We start from the raw sequence: 17,571 nt of genomic DNA on the forward strand, positions 1-17,571 counted from the left end.
GGTGACGCGTACGCACACTTGTTTTCTGACGTCACTGTGCGTCGCCGGTGCGGTTCATCATGGCGGCGCGCGGATCGGCGTGTGTCCTGCTGCGGGCGGCGGTGGATGCGGTACTGAAGCGGCACTCCCGGGGCCTCCGGTCCACCGGTGAGCGACAATGAACGGAGATTTATATTAATGAGCAGCTAATTAGTGAAATAATTAGTTAAGCCGCAGCTGTTTGCGTGCCCGCGCGTGTCTGCTGTTATGAATGACCTTTACCTGTTTAGATACACTCTGATTTCATAATTTAACCGATCATTTATTTATTAGTATCTATTTTCATTCATTTTCGTGTGTCTATAAGCTTTTTGAGCCGCTGCATATCTCACATTTGGTCTAAAAATTAAGATTATATTATTATTATTACTTTGTTATTACAACGTTATAACATTTATGGCAGTTTGATTTTTATAGCAAAATATTATTATAATATTTGTAATATCTTATTATATTATATATTTAAGTTTTATATTGATGCATTTCTGATAATAATATTATAATGCTGATAATTTTATTTGTATTACATTGTTTTAATATTGTTACGACTTTGTATTATTATAGTTTTTTTATTTGATATTTATAATAAAATATCATTATAGTATATTTAATATTATATATTAAACTTTTATATTGATACTTTTATAGTAATATTGCTATATTTGTTTGTATATTGGTTTTTATAATGAAACATTAATGGGACTTTACACAATTACACAAAAATAGTTTTTTTTTTTTGCTGTTTCTTATATTTGTATAGCAACATTATTATTGCATTGTATTATTTTGCATTAAACATTAATAAAAATTGTAATGTTATTTATAAAATAAAAGATGAATGTTTTATTACTTTATTCAAAATGATTGTTATTGTTATGTATTTACACAAAATATTAATATATTTGTTTTAATATATTTTTTATTATAATTTGTTTAAATATATTTTTTATTATAACTATTTTTTTCTACAACAAATATGTATTTTTATTTAAATTATTATTATTATTATTAAGTCTTATTTCTTTTATGTTAAAACTAAATGCTGTGTTGACTTTCCTGCAGCTGTCCTAAGTCGGCGGGCGGCTCCTCTGGGTCCGATGCCCAATGAGGACATCAAAAGCACTCAGCTGGACTCTCTGGAGAAATATCGCAGCTACACTCGATATTTACGGGCAGCCGAAGAGGCCGACCTGAAAGATGTTTGGTGGAAAACCTACAGGAAACACACACAGGACCAGACCAAACAAGGTACAGATGAAGGGAGAATTATTCGCCCTTCTGTTAAATGATCATTCTTTCATGGATAGTACATTTCTGTACACACAAACACAAGCTTTTTGTCAGGAATGCCCGTGCGGTCACTGATCCATCAATGTAGAAAAGTGATGTAAAATTATAATTTTCGTAATTAGAAAAAAAAATTTCATACTAACATCCAGAAAAACTCCCGACCATAGATATATGTGTATATCTCTGACTTTGGATGGCCACAGTCCTCCACTGTACCTTGGTCCCGCATTCATTTCAAAGGAGCACTACCCTGTAGCAAGATGGCGGCTCTATTGATGCATTCCTTCCAATAGACAACAACAGGGTAGGCGACATCTAATGTATATATCTATGAACAGTTGTCATGTGAACTTGCTGAAGTAAAAAAGCCTGCAATGCTTGCCCCGCCTTTGTGCTCTTCTTATTGGCCCACTGCTCTAACTGAACGCGAATGATTGGTTAATATCAGCCGTCAATCACTCAGTTAATGCCTCCTGCCTTCAGATGTCAGGAGCTACAACCGCAAAAATGTGAAGCGCTGTAGATGAGAATGAAAATAACACTGACAGATTTACTAATACTGGCACATCTTATTATGTGCTGAATGTTAATCCACCATTTATACTTTTCCAAGAGTGGATAAAAGACTTCCAGTGGCTTCAAGTCCGCTATGAAAATGACTAAAGCCATTTATTGTAAAGTATGTGGGACGGGGTTTGCAGGTAACAGTGTTTGCCGCTGAATCTACACATTTTAAGCGTGAGAGGTGCTGTATAATCCTTCATTTAATCCTCATGATGCTGTCAGCCATGCAAGCGGCAGGTATATGTAAAATCTAACACAGCTCATGAAAAGACTGTTATTGCTATTAAGATGACATGCAAATATTAAGTTATATGTCAATATAAATGTGGGGCAGGGCGATGGATTGCAATGCTGGCTCAGCATCGTTAAGTTTGTCGGCCAACGCCGATGGACGATGGCATCATCTGTCGGCACAACCGTAGTTTGTTCTACATATATACTGTATTTCTAAACATAATAGCTTTATTAACTAATTTCTTTTATCTCTGCCATGATTACAGCACATATATATATATTTGATATAGATATTTGATATATATATAAAAAATTTGACTAGATATTCTTCAAGATATTAGTATTCAGCTTAAAGTGACATTGAAAGGCTTAACTAGGCTAATTGGGCAAGTAATGGTAATTAGGCAAGTCATTGTATAATAATAGATTTCTTAGCTAATTAAATATATAAGTGTGCTAATAATTTTGACCTTAAAATGGTTGTAAATTTGTTTAAAGTTGCTATTATTCCAGCCGAAATAAAACAGATAAGACTTTCTCTAGAAGAAAAAATATTATCAGACATACGTGTTGAGTTATGAATACACACACTGTGCTGGTTTAGAATTTCAGGTTACATTTCCAAGAGCTGTAATATCATATGTTGGTCATCATTCGTATTGCAGGGCTCGAAATTGCGACCATTTTGGTCGCATATGCGCATATGCTCGAAATTTGTCTGCACTTGGAACGTGAAACGCAGCACTCGGGAATGGTTTAAAACAGTTGTCATGTCGACTTGCTGCAGTAAACAAATCCAAGTCTATTGCTATTAAGATGACATGCAAATATTAAGTTATATGTCAATATAAATGTGGGGCAGGGCGATGGATTGCAATGCAGGCTCAGCATCGTAAAGTTTGTCGGGCAACGGCGATGGACGATGGCATCATCTGTTGGCACAACTCTAGTTTGTTCTACATATATACTGCATTTCTAAACATAATAGCTTTATTAACTAATTTCTTTTATCTCTGCCATGATCACAGCACATAATATTTGACTAGACATTCTTCAAGATATTAGTATTCAGCTTAAAGTGACATTGAAAGGCTTAACTAGGCTAATTGGGCAAGTTATGGTAATTAGGCAAGTCATTGTATAATAATAGATTTCTTAGCTAATTAAATATATAAGGGTGCTAATAATTTTGACCTTAAAATGGTTGTAAATTTTTTTAAAGTTGCTATTATTCCAGCCGAAATAAAACAGATAAGACTTTCTCTAGAATAAAAAATATTATCAGACATACGTGTTGAGTTATGAATACACACACTGTGCTGGTTTAAAATTTCAGGTTACATTTACAAGAGCTGTAATAACATATGTTGGTCATCATTCGTATTGCAGGGCTCAAAATTGCGACCATTTTGGTCGCTTATGCGCCCGAAATTTTATCTATGCGACCTTAAAATATATTTGGGAGCATTTCTGCGACTGCTTAAAATTGTTGTGTGTGACCAATTTTTGCTGCAAAATGTTCACCACATGCGCGGATTCGGGAGACATTCACGTAGAATGCATCTCTAAGCTCTTTGTCTGCACTTGGAACGTGAAACGCAGCACTCGGGAATGGTTTAAAACAGTTGTCATGTCGACTTGCTGCAGTAAACAAATCCAAGTCTATTGCTATTAAGATGACATGCAAATATTAAGTTATATGTCAATATAAATGTGAGGCAGGGCGATGGATCGCAATGCTGGCTTAGCATCGTGAAGTTTGTCGGGCAACGGCGATGGACAATGGCATCATCTGTCGGCACAACCGTAGTTTTTTCTACATATATACTGTATTTCTAAACATAATAGCTTTATTAACTAATTTCTTTTATCTTAGCCATGATCACAGCACATAATGTTTGACTAGATATTCTTCAAGATATTAGTATTCAGCTTAAGTGACATTGAAACTAGGTTAAATGGGCAAGTTATTGTATAATTATAGATTTCTTAGTTAAATAAATATATTAGGGTACTAATAATTTTGACCTTAAAATGGTTGTAATTTTTTTTAAACTGCTTATATTCTAGCCGAAATAAAACAACTTTCTCTTGAAGAAAAAATATTATAGGACAGTGCTTCTCAAACTTTTTTTTTATCAAGTACCACCTCAGAAAAAAAATGGTCTCTCTAAGTACCACCAAAATGACCAGTATTGAAATACAATAGCGTAGTAGGTCCAGTAAAGCTGCTACACCTCTGCACTGTAAAAAAAAAAACGTGGCAGATTACTTCAGAAATATAGGCTATATGTCATGTAGATAATTTTTGATAAATGTTAAAATGTGTGTAGCATGTACATGACATATTTCATTCCTCCGGGTACCACTAGAAGGAAGCCTGTGTACCACTAGTGGTACACATACCACAGTTTGAGAACCACTGTTATAGGACATACTGTGAAACAAGGTTATAATAGTTTTGGATTTTTCATTAGTTTTAGTTTTTATTTCGTTTCGACTTTTTGTTTTCAAATTCAGTTAGTTTTAATTAGTTTTAGAGGCAGATTTACTAGTTTTATTAGTTTCTATATTTTGAAATTGCTTAGTTTTAGTTTAGTTTTAGTTAGTTTCAGTATAGTTTTATTTATTTATTTTTTTCAAAATAAGGATATTTGTTAAGGTGCAAGTTTTAAAATCTCGTTGTTTTTGTCGCGGGAGCAACAGTGAGGATGACTGGAGCTCTATCTGGCCAATGACTGCAGGAGTACAGACTCTAAGGTGCCGTCAAACACCTGCAGCGCGGAGTAAACAGATTTACTTCTAAAAGGCTTACAGTAAGATTATGTATTAAATACATTTACAAATACGAAAATGAAGGAGGTTTTTGCTATCATTTTAGTTAGTTTCAGTTAGTTTTGTATCTACACAATACAGTTTCAGTTAGTTCTAGTTTTTTGAAAAACTCTCGTTTTTATTTTTATTTCAGTTAACGACAATTATTTTACATTTTAGTTTTCGTTCGTTTTCGTTAACTATAATAACCTTGCTGTGGAAATGTCCTTGTTTCCTCAACTGTAAGTGTTGAGTTATGAATACACACACTGTGCTGGTTTAAAATTTCAGGTTACATTTACAAGAGCTGTAATATCATATGTTGGTCATCATTCGTATTTATTAAGCTGCTGGTTGTTATTTTGTGTGTTAATGAGCATTCAGCTTGTAATGTTTTGGCTGTATTTGTGTTTAGCCATTGCACCGGTGGACATCGGGCTGCCGTATCACCGTCCATCCAGAAAGATGGAGGTGAAGGAGAGGATGAAGGTGGTTCAGGAGAACAAGAAGAACCCAGAGCTGGAAAGAGCAAACCGACTACAAACATGTGAGGCTCAATGACTGTTTGTCTAGAGGCATTATATCCCATTATCAATAATAATTATTTCACTAATGTGTGCTTTCCTCATTTATTGCTTCCAGTCCGTGTGTCTCTAGATGAAGTAAAGTCTGAATGGGAGAAAACAAACGGGCCGCATCAGATCCGCAAACTCGCTGAACACTACGGCATCTATAAAGATCTGTTCCCCATGGCGTATTTCACACCGCGGGTCATGCTCCGCATAGGGTATGGAGATGACAGCAGCGCAGCAGTGCATTATGGAAATCATCTAACGCCGAGTCAGGTGAGGATACTGAATGATTGAATTGATTCTATTAAATCACACTATTCTTAAGATCGTCATCAGAGCTTGTTTACAAACACTCCCTACAAAGTATAATCTGTCCGTGTGGTATCCGAAACATCATGAACCCTTCTGTCTACTGCAAAGCGGCAGAATGGCGGAATCAACGGCACACGTAATGAACGGCTGTTCAAAGGCCTTTATATCACATGTCATGATCGCATTGTGAACATCACAGCTAAAGAGGTGAACAGAGTCAATAGCCGCATTTCCACTATCGGGCCAGTGCGAGCCAGGGCTTTAATTGGGCCGGGCCGGGCCAAAAGCCCGGGAGGTTGAGAAATGAGGCTAAAATCATGTCGCGTTTCCACTGGCGGGCTGATAGCTCACAGCGCGTCACGCAAACACCGCCCACAGAACGTCCCCGAATCAAACGTCACACAACCCGCCCACTTGAGCGGGAATGAGGCAGACAAAGCACACCATAGAATCATCACGAAACGAAACCATTAAAATGATATGGCCTTTATTTTTTAACATCCTTGATAGAACTTGATAGACTTGATAGAAGTCGTGTTAAGTTTTCAGCACAATAGCGAGTAGCCTAATAAAATATAGCCATATTTGTTGCGCTCGGCAGCTATTCACGAAAACTCCTCATTTAAAGTTTCATTTATAAATTTAACCACGTCATATAAAAACATAAACACTTGTTTGAGGATATAGAACACATTTTGTGTTTGGGCTTTCCCCCGATGCGTTTAAAGCAGCGAGTGCTGCGCAGGACTGAGTGACAGAAAAAAAGGTATAGGAGATTCTGCTTTTACTCACCCAAATATTGCTCTGTTTGCGCGATTTGATTAATATCATCGTGTCCAAATACTTTATAAATATTTACTTATATAAATATTTACTTTATATAAATATTTCAAACCTTCTCCGGTGTTTATTGCTTTTAGAAAATATCGAAAGTCTTTTTTTTCAGACAGGTCTTTGTACAATGAAAGTTAGGCTATATATGGCTTTAAAACGGTTTGATTTATGTATTGTATATAGGCTACCTACATTGTTATAGCTAGCTTTTGTTTATTTTATATTGTTTTATTTATTTAATGTGATTTTATATATATCCGATATTTGTAATTCTTTAAATTATATTTCAATATAGCCTAGGATATTTTATCAAGATATAACACTATATTGTATAAAGTCTACGAAAGTGGGCACGTATTTTGTTAAGTTTTATGTCCTACTGTTGTATTTATATTGTGTATTATCTCCAGAATAAATGAAAAAAAAAAGCCGCTCGCGGCATAACAGAGTTGTGAAGGAGCGCTCTTGCCCGGTCTCACACACACACATACAGGAATCTAAACGCGCACAAACAAACATTTTAAACTTGACAAAAACTCTCGAAAACCTTTACTGTCTGCTGTGTTTTTAATATGGTGTAAAGCTTATTATGCGTTATTGAAACATAAAGGAGGACGCAGCAAAGAACTATAAATTAAAACTACTTTATTATTTTATGCAGCAGCCTTACATTTAAAAGGGAAACATAAGGGTGATCATACGCAAAAAGACCCCAGACTATAAGGCTAGATGTTTTCTTTCCCTTATTTCTTTATTTGTTTAGCGCATGTACTCATGTGCGATCAGAAAACTGCCCGCCTCTCCTTTCACTCCGCCCCGAAGCCCCAGCTGGCCCTCCTTGGCCCAAGGTATTTGGCGGGCTGAAAAAGGCCGGCCGCTGGCCCCAAGAAAGCCCCGCTTTGGCCCGATTAGGCCCCGGAAGTGACAGTGGAAACACCACTGGCCTTGGCTCGCCCTGGCTCGCCCGCTTTAGGCGCGATAGTGGAAACGCGGCTATTGTTCTATACACAGGGCCGGCGCGCCTATAGACTGATTTCACGCGGCCGCCATTTTCAAAAGCGAAATCGAGGCTGCGGTGGGAAGAAACCCGGAAGTATCATCGGGAGTTACATAGGAATGATGTGTAACTGGCTATATAGCTTATCAGCGAAGAGAAAGTGACACAAATTTATAATTTCTCCTCCTTCCGGGTGACCCGAAGGTCCGTTCTAAATGAATGTTGAATGTAATAAGGGATATTAGAGCTCATTTTCAGCTAAGTTAAGGGAAATGGCACTGGTTAGCTAACGTTTTCTTTCCCAAACACACGTTTTAGATGCCATTTATCAAACTAGAGTTAATAAACTGATTCTTTCACTTTATTGGACTTGTTACGATACTGAATTAAAAGAAAAAACCGGCAATTTCGCGCTAACATTTAAGGCAATGTTGATGGTTTTCTTAAAACAGCGCTGATTTGCCATTGTGTTCACGTGTTCAACAGAAATGATTGTGGTTGGTCGAGAAGGTCCTCAGTTCACCCACCGCTGTATACTGAGCACAAACCCAGACAGACGAGCGATCTGCTTGATGACTCGACTGATCTTGATGGCTGCTTCACGCTCCAGTCCGTGTATCTGTGCTTGCGCTGGGTGAAAAGCGGTAACCTGAGTGCAAACCAAACACAGAAACACGGAGACTGAAGCGCGAAGCCGTGAAGATCAGTCGAGTCATCCGCGCTCAGCAGCGCTTCCATATTAGCGGGAAATAGCCGGGTTTAAAACTTCAGTAAGGGGACAAAACTATTAACTGTTACAGACAACACATAGGGTGTGCTGCAGAGGACTGCAGTGTTATCACTCACCGGGTTACACAGGCTGAAGCAGGAAAGCGTCCTCACGGTGTTTAACTAGTGCCATGAGCTGAAGCCCAGGAGGACACTTAAGCGCATCACTGAGATTGTGATCTTGTTTGATGCTAAATTGCTTTTAATTGTTTAAAATAAACTTACTGAATGATATTGAAGTAATGTTTACACCATTTCTGCATTTTGAAATCTCGGCAACAGCTGGAGGTTTGTAGTACACAGCATGTTCCTGGAATGTTTACAGTGCTGGTCCTATACTTCCGGGTTTCTTCCTACCACAGCCTCGCTTTGGTTCTTTAAAATGGCGGCCGCGTAAAATAAGCATATAGAGGCGACCTAGGTGGCTGCATAGGGCGGCAGAATATAGAGGGCGGCGTCCTCGACACATCCCTCACCACCCGTGTCCTTAGTTGTTCCCCCGTTCTTCATGTTGATAACCAGTCACTTTAGTTTTCTCTTTCGGGTTGAGGGCGGCATGACCGTCCTCTGCCTAGAGCGGCAGTTCAGCTTGCTCCGGCGCTAACTATACATTAAAAAGACTGTACAAATGAACTGGTTTCCATCATTGAACAGTAATGCACATGTTTTGAGTACTGTCATTAGAGATTTTCCAAACACTCCTGATATTAGCCCCTTTCACACAGTGATACCGGTAAATATCTGGAAAATTTCCGGAAAGACTTTACCAGTATATTGAAAAAAGCGCTGTTCACACAGGCGAGGACGTTACGGAAATTTTCCGGAAAAGAGCATTCACACATCCATTCCAAAATACCGGTAAATTCTGACATCATTCACCACAAATGAGCTTTAAACGGCTGCGCTTGTATTTGCAAACATTTGACTAAATTAAAAACTCTGTGGATGATCAATATTGTGAACAACTTTCGCTGGATCACTTTCGCATGTCGAGATGTTCATAATATGTGCGTGTGCAGGCGCTCACAGGCTGTTTCACAAGCACACGCAAAGCTTGAAGGTAAACAAACAACGGCTTATCATAAGCATCTCATCGATGATTATTTACACAGTTGGCATAAAGAAGAACATATAAACGTGATCTGACTAACTTCTAGCAGCTAAATGTGTCTGGAAAAATATTCAAAGGCTTTTATTCTCATAAACCGCGCGGACGTAAATGCGTCTGACTGTTGTGATTGGCTAAAGCAGACGTCTCACGTCAGCACGTTCTAGACGTGCACGCGCTTATTACGGCAATCTTGCTTCTGCATTCACACAGCGCAGCATTCCGGCAAATTGCCAGTAATGTTACAACTTCTCTTTCCGGAAAATAGCCAGAACGAATTTACCGGTATTTTCAAAAAGGACCTGTTCACACATACAACCTTTCCGAAAAATTGCCGGCAATTTTCCGGAAAGGTCTGTATGTGTGAAAGGGGCTAAAGTAGCTGTGGATGAAGTATTGAAAAAGGGCTGCTGTTTTGAAGCATACACAGACTTGTGCTATTCAGAAAAAACTACAACATAAAGTTAGGTGTTTTAATGCATGGTAGCCTAGGACACATTCACAAACTGTGTGTGAGAGGATTACAAGTCGCCGGACTCAGTGAGAAAGACTCTAAACAAATTGCTAAATACTGTTCTGTGTCTGCAATAATAGGCAGTCTGCATGTGTGGAAAAGACGATGCCATCTCTATCCTTAATCCATTTACTTATTACTATAAGTGAAATGCTGAATTGATTGAGTATTTTCATATTGTCACACAAAAGAAACTCAGTGATTATATCTACTGCTTGTACTGTGAAACATCACAGGCTCTTTTTGATTATTTGGATGCTGTGCTGCTTTAATAAGTATTAGTCATTCCAAATAAATTGATGGTCCCTCGGTTCCAGCTCGCATCTCAGCCTGCCTGTCAGACATTTCACGCTGGATGAAAGATCATCATCTTCAGCTTAACCTCGCAAAAACGGAAATGCTTGTAGTTTCCACCAACCTGACTCTACATCATAACTTTTCAATCCAGATGGATGGGGCAACCATTACTGCATCCAATATGGTGAAAAGCCTTGGAGTAACGATTGATGACCAACTAAACTTCTCTGACCACATCTCTAGAACTGCTCAATCTTGCAGATTCGCACTCTACAACATCAGAAAGATCCGACCCTTCCTATCTGAACATGCAGCTCAACTCCTTGTTCAAGCTCTTGTTCTCTCCAAACTGGATTACTGCAACTCTCTACTAGCGGGGCTTCCAGCTAACTCTATCAAGCCTCTTCAGCAGCACTAGGGGTCTTTAATGAACCTAAAAGAGCACATGTCACTCCGCTGCTCATCCGTTTGCACTGGCTGCCAGTTGCTGCTCGCATCAAATTCAAAGCTCTGATGTTTGCTTACAAAGCGACTTTGGCTTTGCTCCTTCTTATCTGCTCTCACTGCTGCAGATCTATGTGCCCTCCAGAAACTTGCGTTCTGTGAATGAACGTCGCCTCGTGGTTCCATCCCAAAGAGGGAAGAAATCACTTTCGCGAACGCTCACGTTCAGGTCCGTAACTGCATCAGAACGGCAGAGTCACTCGCTGTCTTCAAGAAACGACTAAAAACTCAACTATTAAGTCTCCACTTCACTTACTAATCTGCAATTGCCTCTCTGGATATACCAGTAACTGTACTCAGAAAAAAAAAAATTACTAATACTTTCCTTCTTAGACTTTACAGACCTGAAACTTGCCTACAGCACATTGTTGCTCTTATAGTTGTGTAAATTGCTTCCTTGTCCTCAATTGTAAGTCGCTTTGGATAAAAGCGTCTGCTAAATGACTAAATGTAAATGTATAAATTAATCAAATGTGTATGTGTATGTGTGTGTGTGTGTGTGTGTGTGTGTGTGTGTGTGTGTGTGTGTGTGTGTGTTCCTCAGGCAGAACAAGCTCCTCATGTTCATTATGAAGCTGAAGAAGATTCCCTGTGGACGCTGTTATTAACCAGCCCAGGTGTGTTTAAGAGATTCACACATTTATAAAATCACCATGATCAGGCGCATCCAATCATCTTATTACTGTTAAACCATTATTAGAATTAGAATAATAGGAATAATAATAGTATTCAGGGATGCGATTCTTAGATGATACGGATTTCTGTATTTTCCAAGCTCAATGAGGCGACCCCTGTAATTTGCGTTAATCCAAATTTTTTTATCATCAAAGCAGATGACCTGATTGATGGTTTGCGCTGTCATTGTTCACCGTCGTGAATAAAGCTGCGGTCACTTTTGACTTTTCTCCCCATAGACTTCCTTTTATACGCACGCGAATGCGTCAGACTGGAAACGCAGGGTCATGCATCAAGTTTCGCAGGTCGCTGCGGTGCAAAGTTCAAGCTTGGTGAACTCTGACCTGTTAAGTAGCATCACTTGACTGCGTGAGACCAATCGAGGATCAAAAAATGACATCTTTGGACAGAAATTTAAAACATGGAGCAAATCGCTCGCTTTTTTAAATGTCTAATAATCTTGCTTAATCCCGCCCCTTTTCGCAGCTCCACACGACTTCAGCTTCGCATTATCAAACTCTAGTGTGACCGCAGCTTAAGAAGGAGCATTAACTGCTTCATTCTGGACGTCATTCAGGCATGACCCATTTGGCTACTGTGTATATAATGTAGCCCTATAATGTGAGCATGCATGACGAAGCCAATACGCAAGATTATTATTATTATTTTTAATTAATTTATTATTTTTAATAAATAGGGGGGGTTTTCGTCTTCCTTCTTTTTTGCCCTTGGCTGATCACATGCCTGAGTATTATTGTGCTATTAGAGTTTTTATTAATATATTAAATATTTAAAGTTTTATTATGATTACATTAAAATGATAATTTATTCCTTCCGTTATTGTTATTGGAAATCCAATGTGCAGCGTTATTTCATTAAAATAATATTTTTTTGTGCATATATCATACAAACGATTAAAATTATTACAATTATATTAATAGTAATGATAATAATAATAATATTAATACCAACAACAATAATAATATTATTAATAATAATAATACAAATTTATTATTTAATTTAATATATATATATATAATTTTTGCAAATGTAATAACATATTTAACTGCAGTTAAAATATTGAACTTTATATAAAGTTATATGAATAACTTAGTTTATATAAACTAAAATTTTGTAAATCTAATAATTTAACTGCAGCTTAATATTTTTTATTATAACCTTTTTATATAGCATATTATACACATAAACAAAAATATTACAAATGTAATGCTGTAAAAAAATTACTGCAGTTTGATATTTGATATTTTAGTAATTTTATCTTGCTTTTTTTATTCACATATAAACTAAAATGTTGCAAATGTATGAATAAAAAACTGCAGTTTTTTGATTGCAGGTGAGAACATATTGCTGAAAAAGATCTTAGGCTAGTTATAAAAATAAATTGAAATGTAGATAAACAAATAAAAATATTGCAAATCTAACCATTTAGGAAATTAAGCTGCAGTTTGATAATTTACATTTTAACTTTTCTTTTATACTGCAGTTTTCTTACTCGCATATAGAAATACAAATATTCATTCATTCATTTTTTTTCGGCTTAGTCCCTTTATTAATCTGGGGTCGCCACAGCGGAATGAACTGCCAACTTATCCAGCATATGTTTTACGCAGTGGATGCCCTTCCAGCTGCAACCCATCACTGGGAAACATCCATACACACCCATCACACATACACTACGAACAATTTAGCCTACCCAGTTCCTTTATAGTGCATGCGTTTAAACATGTGGGAGAAACCAGAGCACCCGGAGGAAACCCATGCCAACATGGGGAGAACATGCAAACTCCACACAGAAATGCCAACTGAACAGCCAAGAATACAAATATTCAAGTGTATAAATGTGAAAGCAATTGAATTGCAGTTCGAAGCTTCTCCACTAGATGGTGATAGAGTAATTAATAACAAACGTGTGTGTTTGCAGATGAGCATCTGCTAGACAAAGAGCAGGAATATCTTCACTGGCTCGTGTGAGTATTTCTTCAGTCTCTAATAATAAAACCCAAAAGCCCCCAGCTGTCCGTAAGAGTTTCTTACATCAGTCCACACAGAAATCTCTCCGGCTGTAAAACCCATGACCTAAAACTGACCTAATGAACTCTGCTTCTGTTTACAGTGGGAATATCCCGGGACGTGCTGTGGCATCGGGAGATCAGATCTGCCCATACTTATGTCCGTTCCCTGCCAGAGGAACAGGCCTGCACCGATTCATCTTCATTCTCTTCAAACAGGACGCACTGGTGGATTTTGGCTCTGATGTCAGACCCGTCCCATGGTAAGGCAACATTAATGAAAGCAAAACAATACTGCGCCAGTCAAGCAGCCCTGATATAAAAGAGAAAGAAAAAGGCCAGATAAGATGTTCTCATTCATTTTGTTCTGTCTGATTTATGCTGTTATATGCTATAGAGCTAGTATATGAATGATTCTCTAACATAATGTCTAAAGTGATGACAAAACAGGTGATTTTGCTCACACTCTAAGGCAGGGGTCACCAATCTCGGTCCTGGAGGGCCGGTGTCCCTGCAGGGTTTAGCTCCAACTTGCCTCAACACACCTGCTTGGATGATTCAAGTATACCTAGTAAGACCTTGATTAGCTTGTTCAGGTGTGTTTGATTAGGGTTGGAGCTAAAATCTGCAGGACACCGGCCCTCCAGGAACAAGTTTATATATAATATAAAAATAATATATATATATATATGAAAAATAATAATATTCATTTTCCTCCAATTTAGTCCAGGGGTGTCCAAACTCGGTCCTTGAGGGCCGGTGTCCTGCAAAGTTTAGTTCCAACCACAATCAGACACACCTAAACCAGCTAATCAAGCTCTTACTGGGCTTTCTAGAAATATCCATGCAGGTGTGTTGAGGCAAGTTGGAGCTAAAATCTGCAGGACAACGGCCCTCAAGGACCGAGTTTGGAGATCCGTGGCTTAGTCCCTTTATTCATAAGTCAACACAGCAGAATGAACCGCCAACTATTACAGCATATGTTTTACACAGCGGATGCCTTTTCAGCTGCAACCCAGTACTGGGAAACACCCATACACCCTCACATTCTCACACATACACTATGTGTTTGGACTGTGGGGGAAACCAGAGCACCTGGAGGAAACCCACGCAACACGGAGAACATGGAAACTCCACGCAGAAATGCCAACTGGCCTGCCGAGGCTCGAACCAGTGACCTTCTTGCTGTCAGGCAATCAGGCTACCCACTGCGACGCCACAATTATTCTATAATTATTATTTATTTATTTATTCATTATAATTGTTAAATTAGTAATACATATATTATTAGTATAATAAATTATACAAATGATCATTTTACATAAATATGTTATTTTATTGATTTCACTCATGTTTTGACATTTAACTATGTTGTTAATCATTCATAAGATCATTTTTAATGTTGTGCATTTATTAATAAACAAAAAAAACATTAATTATATATATATATATATATATATATATATATATATATATATATATATATATATATATAAATTATATATAATTATATAGAAATTAATGAAAATTATATAAAAAATAATCATAATTTTCTGTATATTATATATGTTATATATATAATTATATAGAAATTAATGAAAATTATATAAAAAATAATAATAATTTTCTGTATATTACCTATTTCATTGTTTATCATTCTGAAAGCTGTGATTTCTGGAGATTCTTTCACCAGATAAATAATCTCAGATTTGTCATTTCACACAACCATTAATATTCTCAGTAAGGAAGGTAATAACAATCATTTCCACATCATAACAAATACGATTGTTTTCCCCAAATAAAATGTCTGTAATCTCTGCGTGCGTGCAGGACAGCAGATACAGATCTCCTGTGAGATTTAGAAAACCCACAGAAAACCCCCTCAACACTGCAACTCCTAACATTGCCATAAAAGATATTGTGCAATAGTTTAATATAGAGATGAAGTCAGAATTATTCGCCCTCCTGTGCATTGTTTTTCCAATATTTCCCACATGATGTTTAACAGATTCAGGAATTTTCACAGTAATTCCTATAATATTTTTCCTTCTATATAAAGTCTGATTTGTTTTATTTCGGCTAGAATAAAAGCAGTTTTTAATTATTTTAACCCATATAAAGCCATTAGCTCCTTACACAATATTTGTTTTGGATTGTCTACAGAACAAACCACTGTTACACAATGACATGCCTAATTACCCTAACATTACAATATCCAGCGGGGGCTAATAACTCTAACTTCCATCATTTGTGTCTTTGTTTTTAGCGAAAGTCTGAAGCAGCGGAGTTTCCAAACGCTGGATTTCTACAGGAAGCACCAAGATCTGATTACGCCTGCCGGTCTGGCTTTTTTCCAGTGTCAGTGGGATCAGTCCGTCACGCAAACCTTTCACAACATCCTAAGTGAGTGAATGATATGAGGAAGCTACACCTGTAAATCTGGAATCTGAAAGTTGTAGTCACCGTATTTTTAGCTACAGGTTATATATAAATAGTCTAGATGTAGTGTGACTCATCATAAAGCTGCTCGAGCTTGTTGACATTATAAGATTAAAACAAAACAGAGGCGGCACGGTGGCTTAGTGGTTAGCACTGTCGCCTCACAGAAAGAAGGTCACTAGTTTGAGTCCCGGCTGGCTCAGTTAGGATTTCAGTGTGGAGTTTGCATGTTCTCCCCACATTATGTAACTATTTATAAATTTGACCTGTTTTTGCCACGAGCAATAAACTCTAAACTCTCCCTGTGAAATAAAGTGTTTCATTTCTGAAAGGGAAACGCACCACAACGCCCACAGATTAATCATGGTTTAAGGCGGATACGAGCTTCCTTACAAACCACAACATTCACACTAGGTTTCAAACGAAGCTTGTGAAAAGGCTTGTCACTCTATTAATTCAATGATGACGTGATTGTTTTGTGCAGAAATGAAAGAGCCGGTGTTTGAGTACCAGAGACCTCCAGTTTATCACCCTCCACAGAGGAAATACCCTCACGGACAGCCGCTGAGATACCTGGACCGATACCGAGACGGAGCGCAGCAAACATATGGAATTTACTAAACACTTCTGCATTATGTTGACTGTGTGCTCAAACTGATGCCTGTTGATTTGTTTTGATTTTTGTTTGTAATAAAGTTAATGTGATATTGATTGTGTTGTGATCTTGTGGTTACTTTTAAACTTTGCAAGCATTTAATTATATATTGTCTACATTATAATATTTATGTATGTGTATATACGTTTAAACCGAGCATCAGAATGGGGAAGAAAGGTGATTTAAGTGACTTTGAACGTGGCATGGTTGTTGGTGCCAGATGGGCTGGTCTGAGTATTTCAGAAACTGCTGATCTACTGGGATTTTCATGCACAACCATCTCTAGGGTTTACAGAGAATGGTCTGAAAAAGAGAAAATATCCAGTGAGCGGCAGTTCTGTGGGCACAAACGCTTTGTTGATGTCAGAGGAGAATGGCCAGACTGGTTCCAGCTGATAGAAAGGCAACAGTAACTCAAAAAAGCACTCGTTACAACCAAGGTTTGCAGAAGAGCATCTCTGAACACGTCCAACCTTGAGGCGGATGGGCTACAGCAGCAGAAAGCCACACCGGGTGCCACTCCTGTCAGCTAAGAACAGGAAACTGAGGCTACAATTCACACAGACTCAGCAGAACTGGACAATAGAAGATTGGAGAAACGTTGCCTGGTCTGATGAGTCTCCATTTCTGCTGCCACATTCAGATGGTCGGGTCAGAATTTGGATTTAACAACATGAAAGCATGGATCCATCCTGCCTTGTATCAACGGTTCAGACTGCTGATGGTAGTATAGTGGTGTGGGGGATAACTTCTTGGCACACTTTGGGCTCATTAGTACCAATTGAGCATCGTGACAACGCCACAGCCAAACTGAGTATTGTTGCTGACCATGTCCATCCCTTTATGACCACAGTGTACCCATTTTCTGATGGCTACTTCCAGTAGGATAACGAACCATGACATAAAGCACGAATCATCTCAGACT

The 17,571-nt window shown here is 37.9% G+C and overlaps 1 protein-coding gene across 1 annotated transcript; it reads left to right on the forward strand.

Annotated features, from left to right (window-relative positions):
• Positions 1 to 61: 61 nt before the first annotated feature.
• Positions 62 to 16,702, forward strand: mrpl38 (mitochondrial ribosomal protein L38). Its single transcript, NM_212945.1, is given in 9 exon segments — positions 62 to 147; positions 1,102 to 1,287; positions 5,357 to 5,488; positions 5,584 to 5,786; positions 11,392 to 11,464; positions 13,465 to 13,510; positions 13,657 to 13,815; positions 15,819 to 15,955; positions 16,476 to 16,702. Coding segments are annotated over 8 exon segments (1,038 nt in total). The 5' UTR covers positions 62 to 147; positions 1,102 to 1,136; the 3' UTR covers positions 16,613 to 16,702.
• The last annotated feature ends 869 nt before the right edge of the window (positions 16,703 to 17,571 follow it).

Source organism: Danio rerio, chromosome 12, assembly GCF_052040795.2.
Source record: "Danio rerio strain M-AB ecotype USA chromosome 12, GRCz13ab, whole genome shotgun sequence".
NCBI classification, from domain to species: Eukaryota; Metazoa; Chordata; class Actinopteri; order Cypriniformes; family Danionidae; genus Danio; species Danio rerio.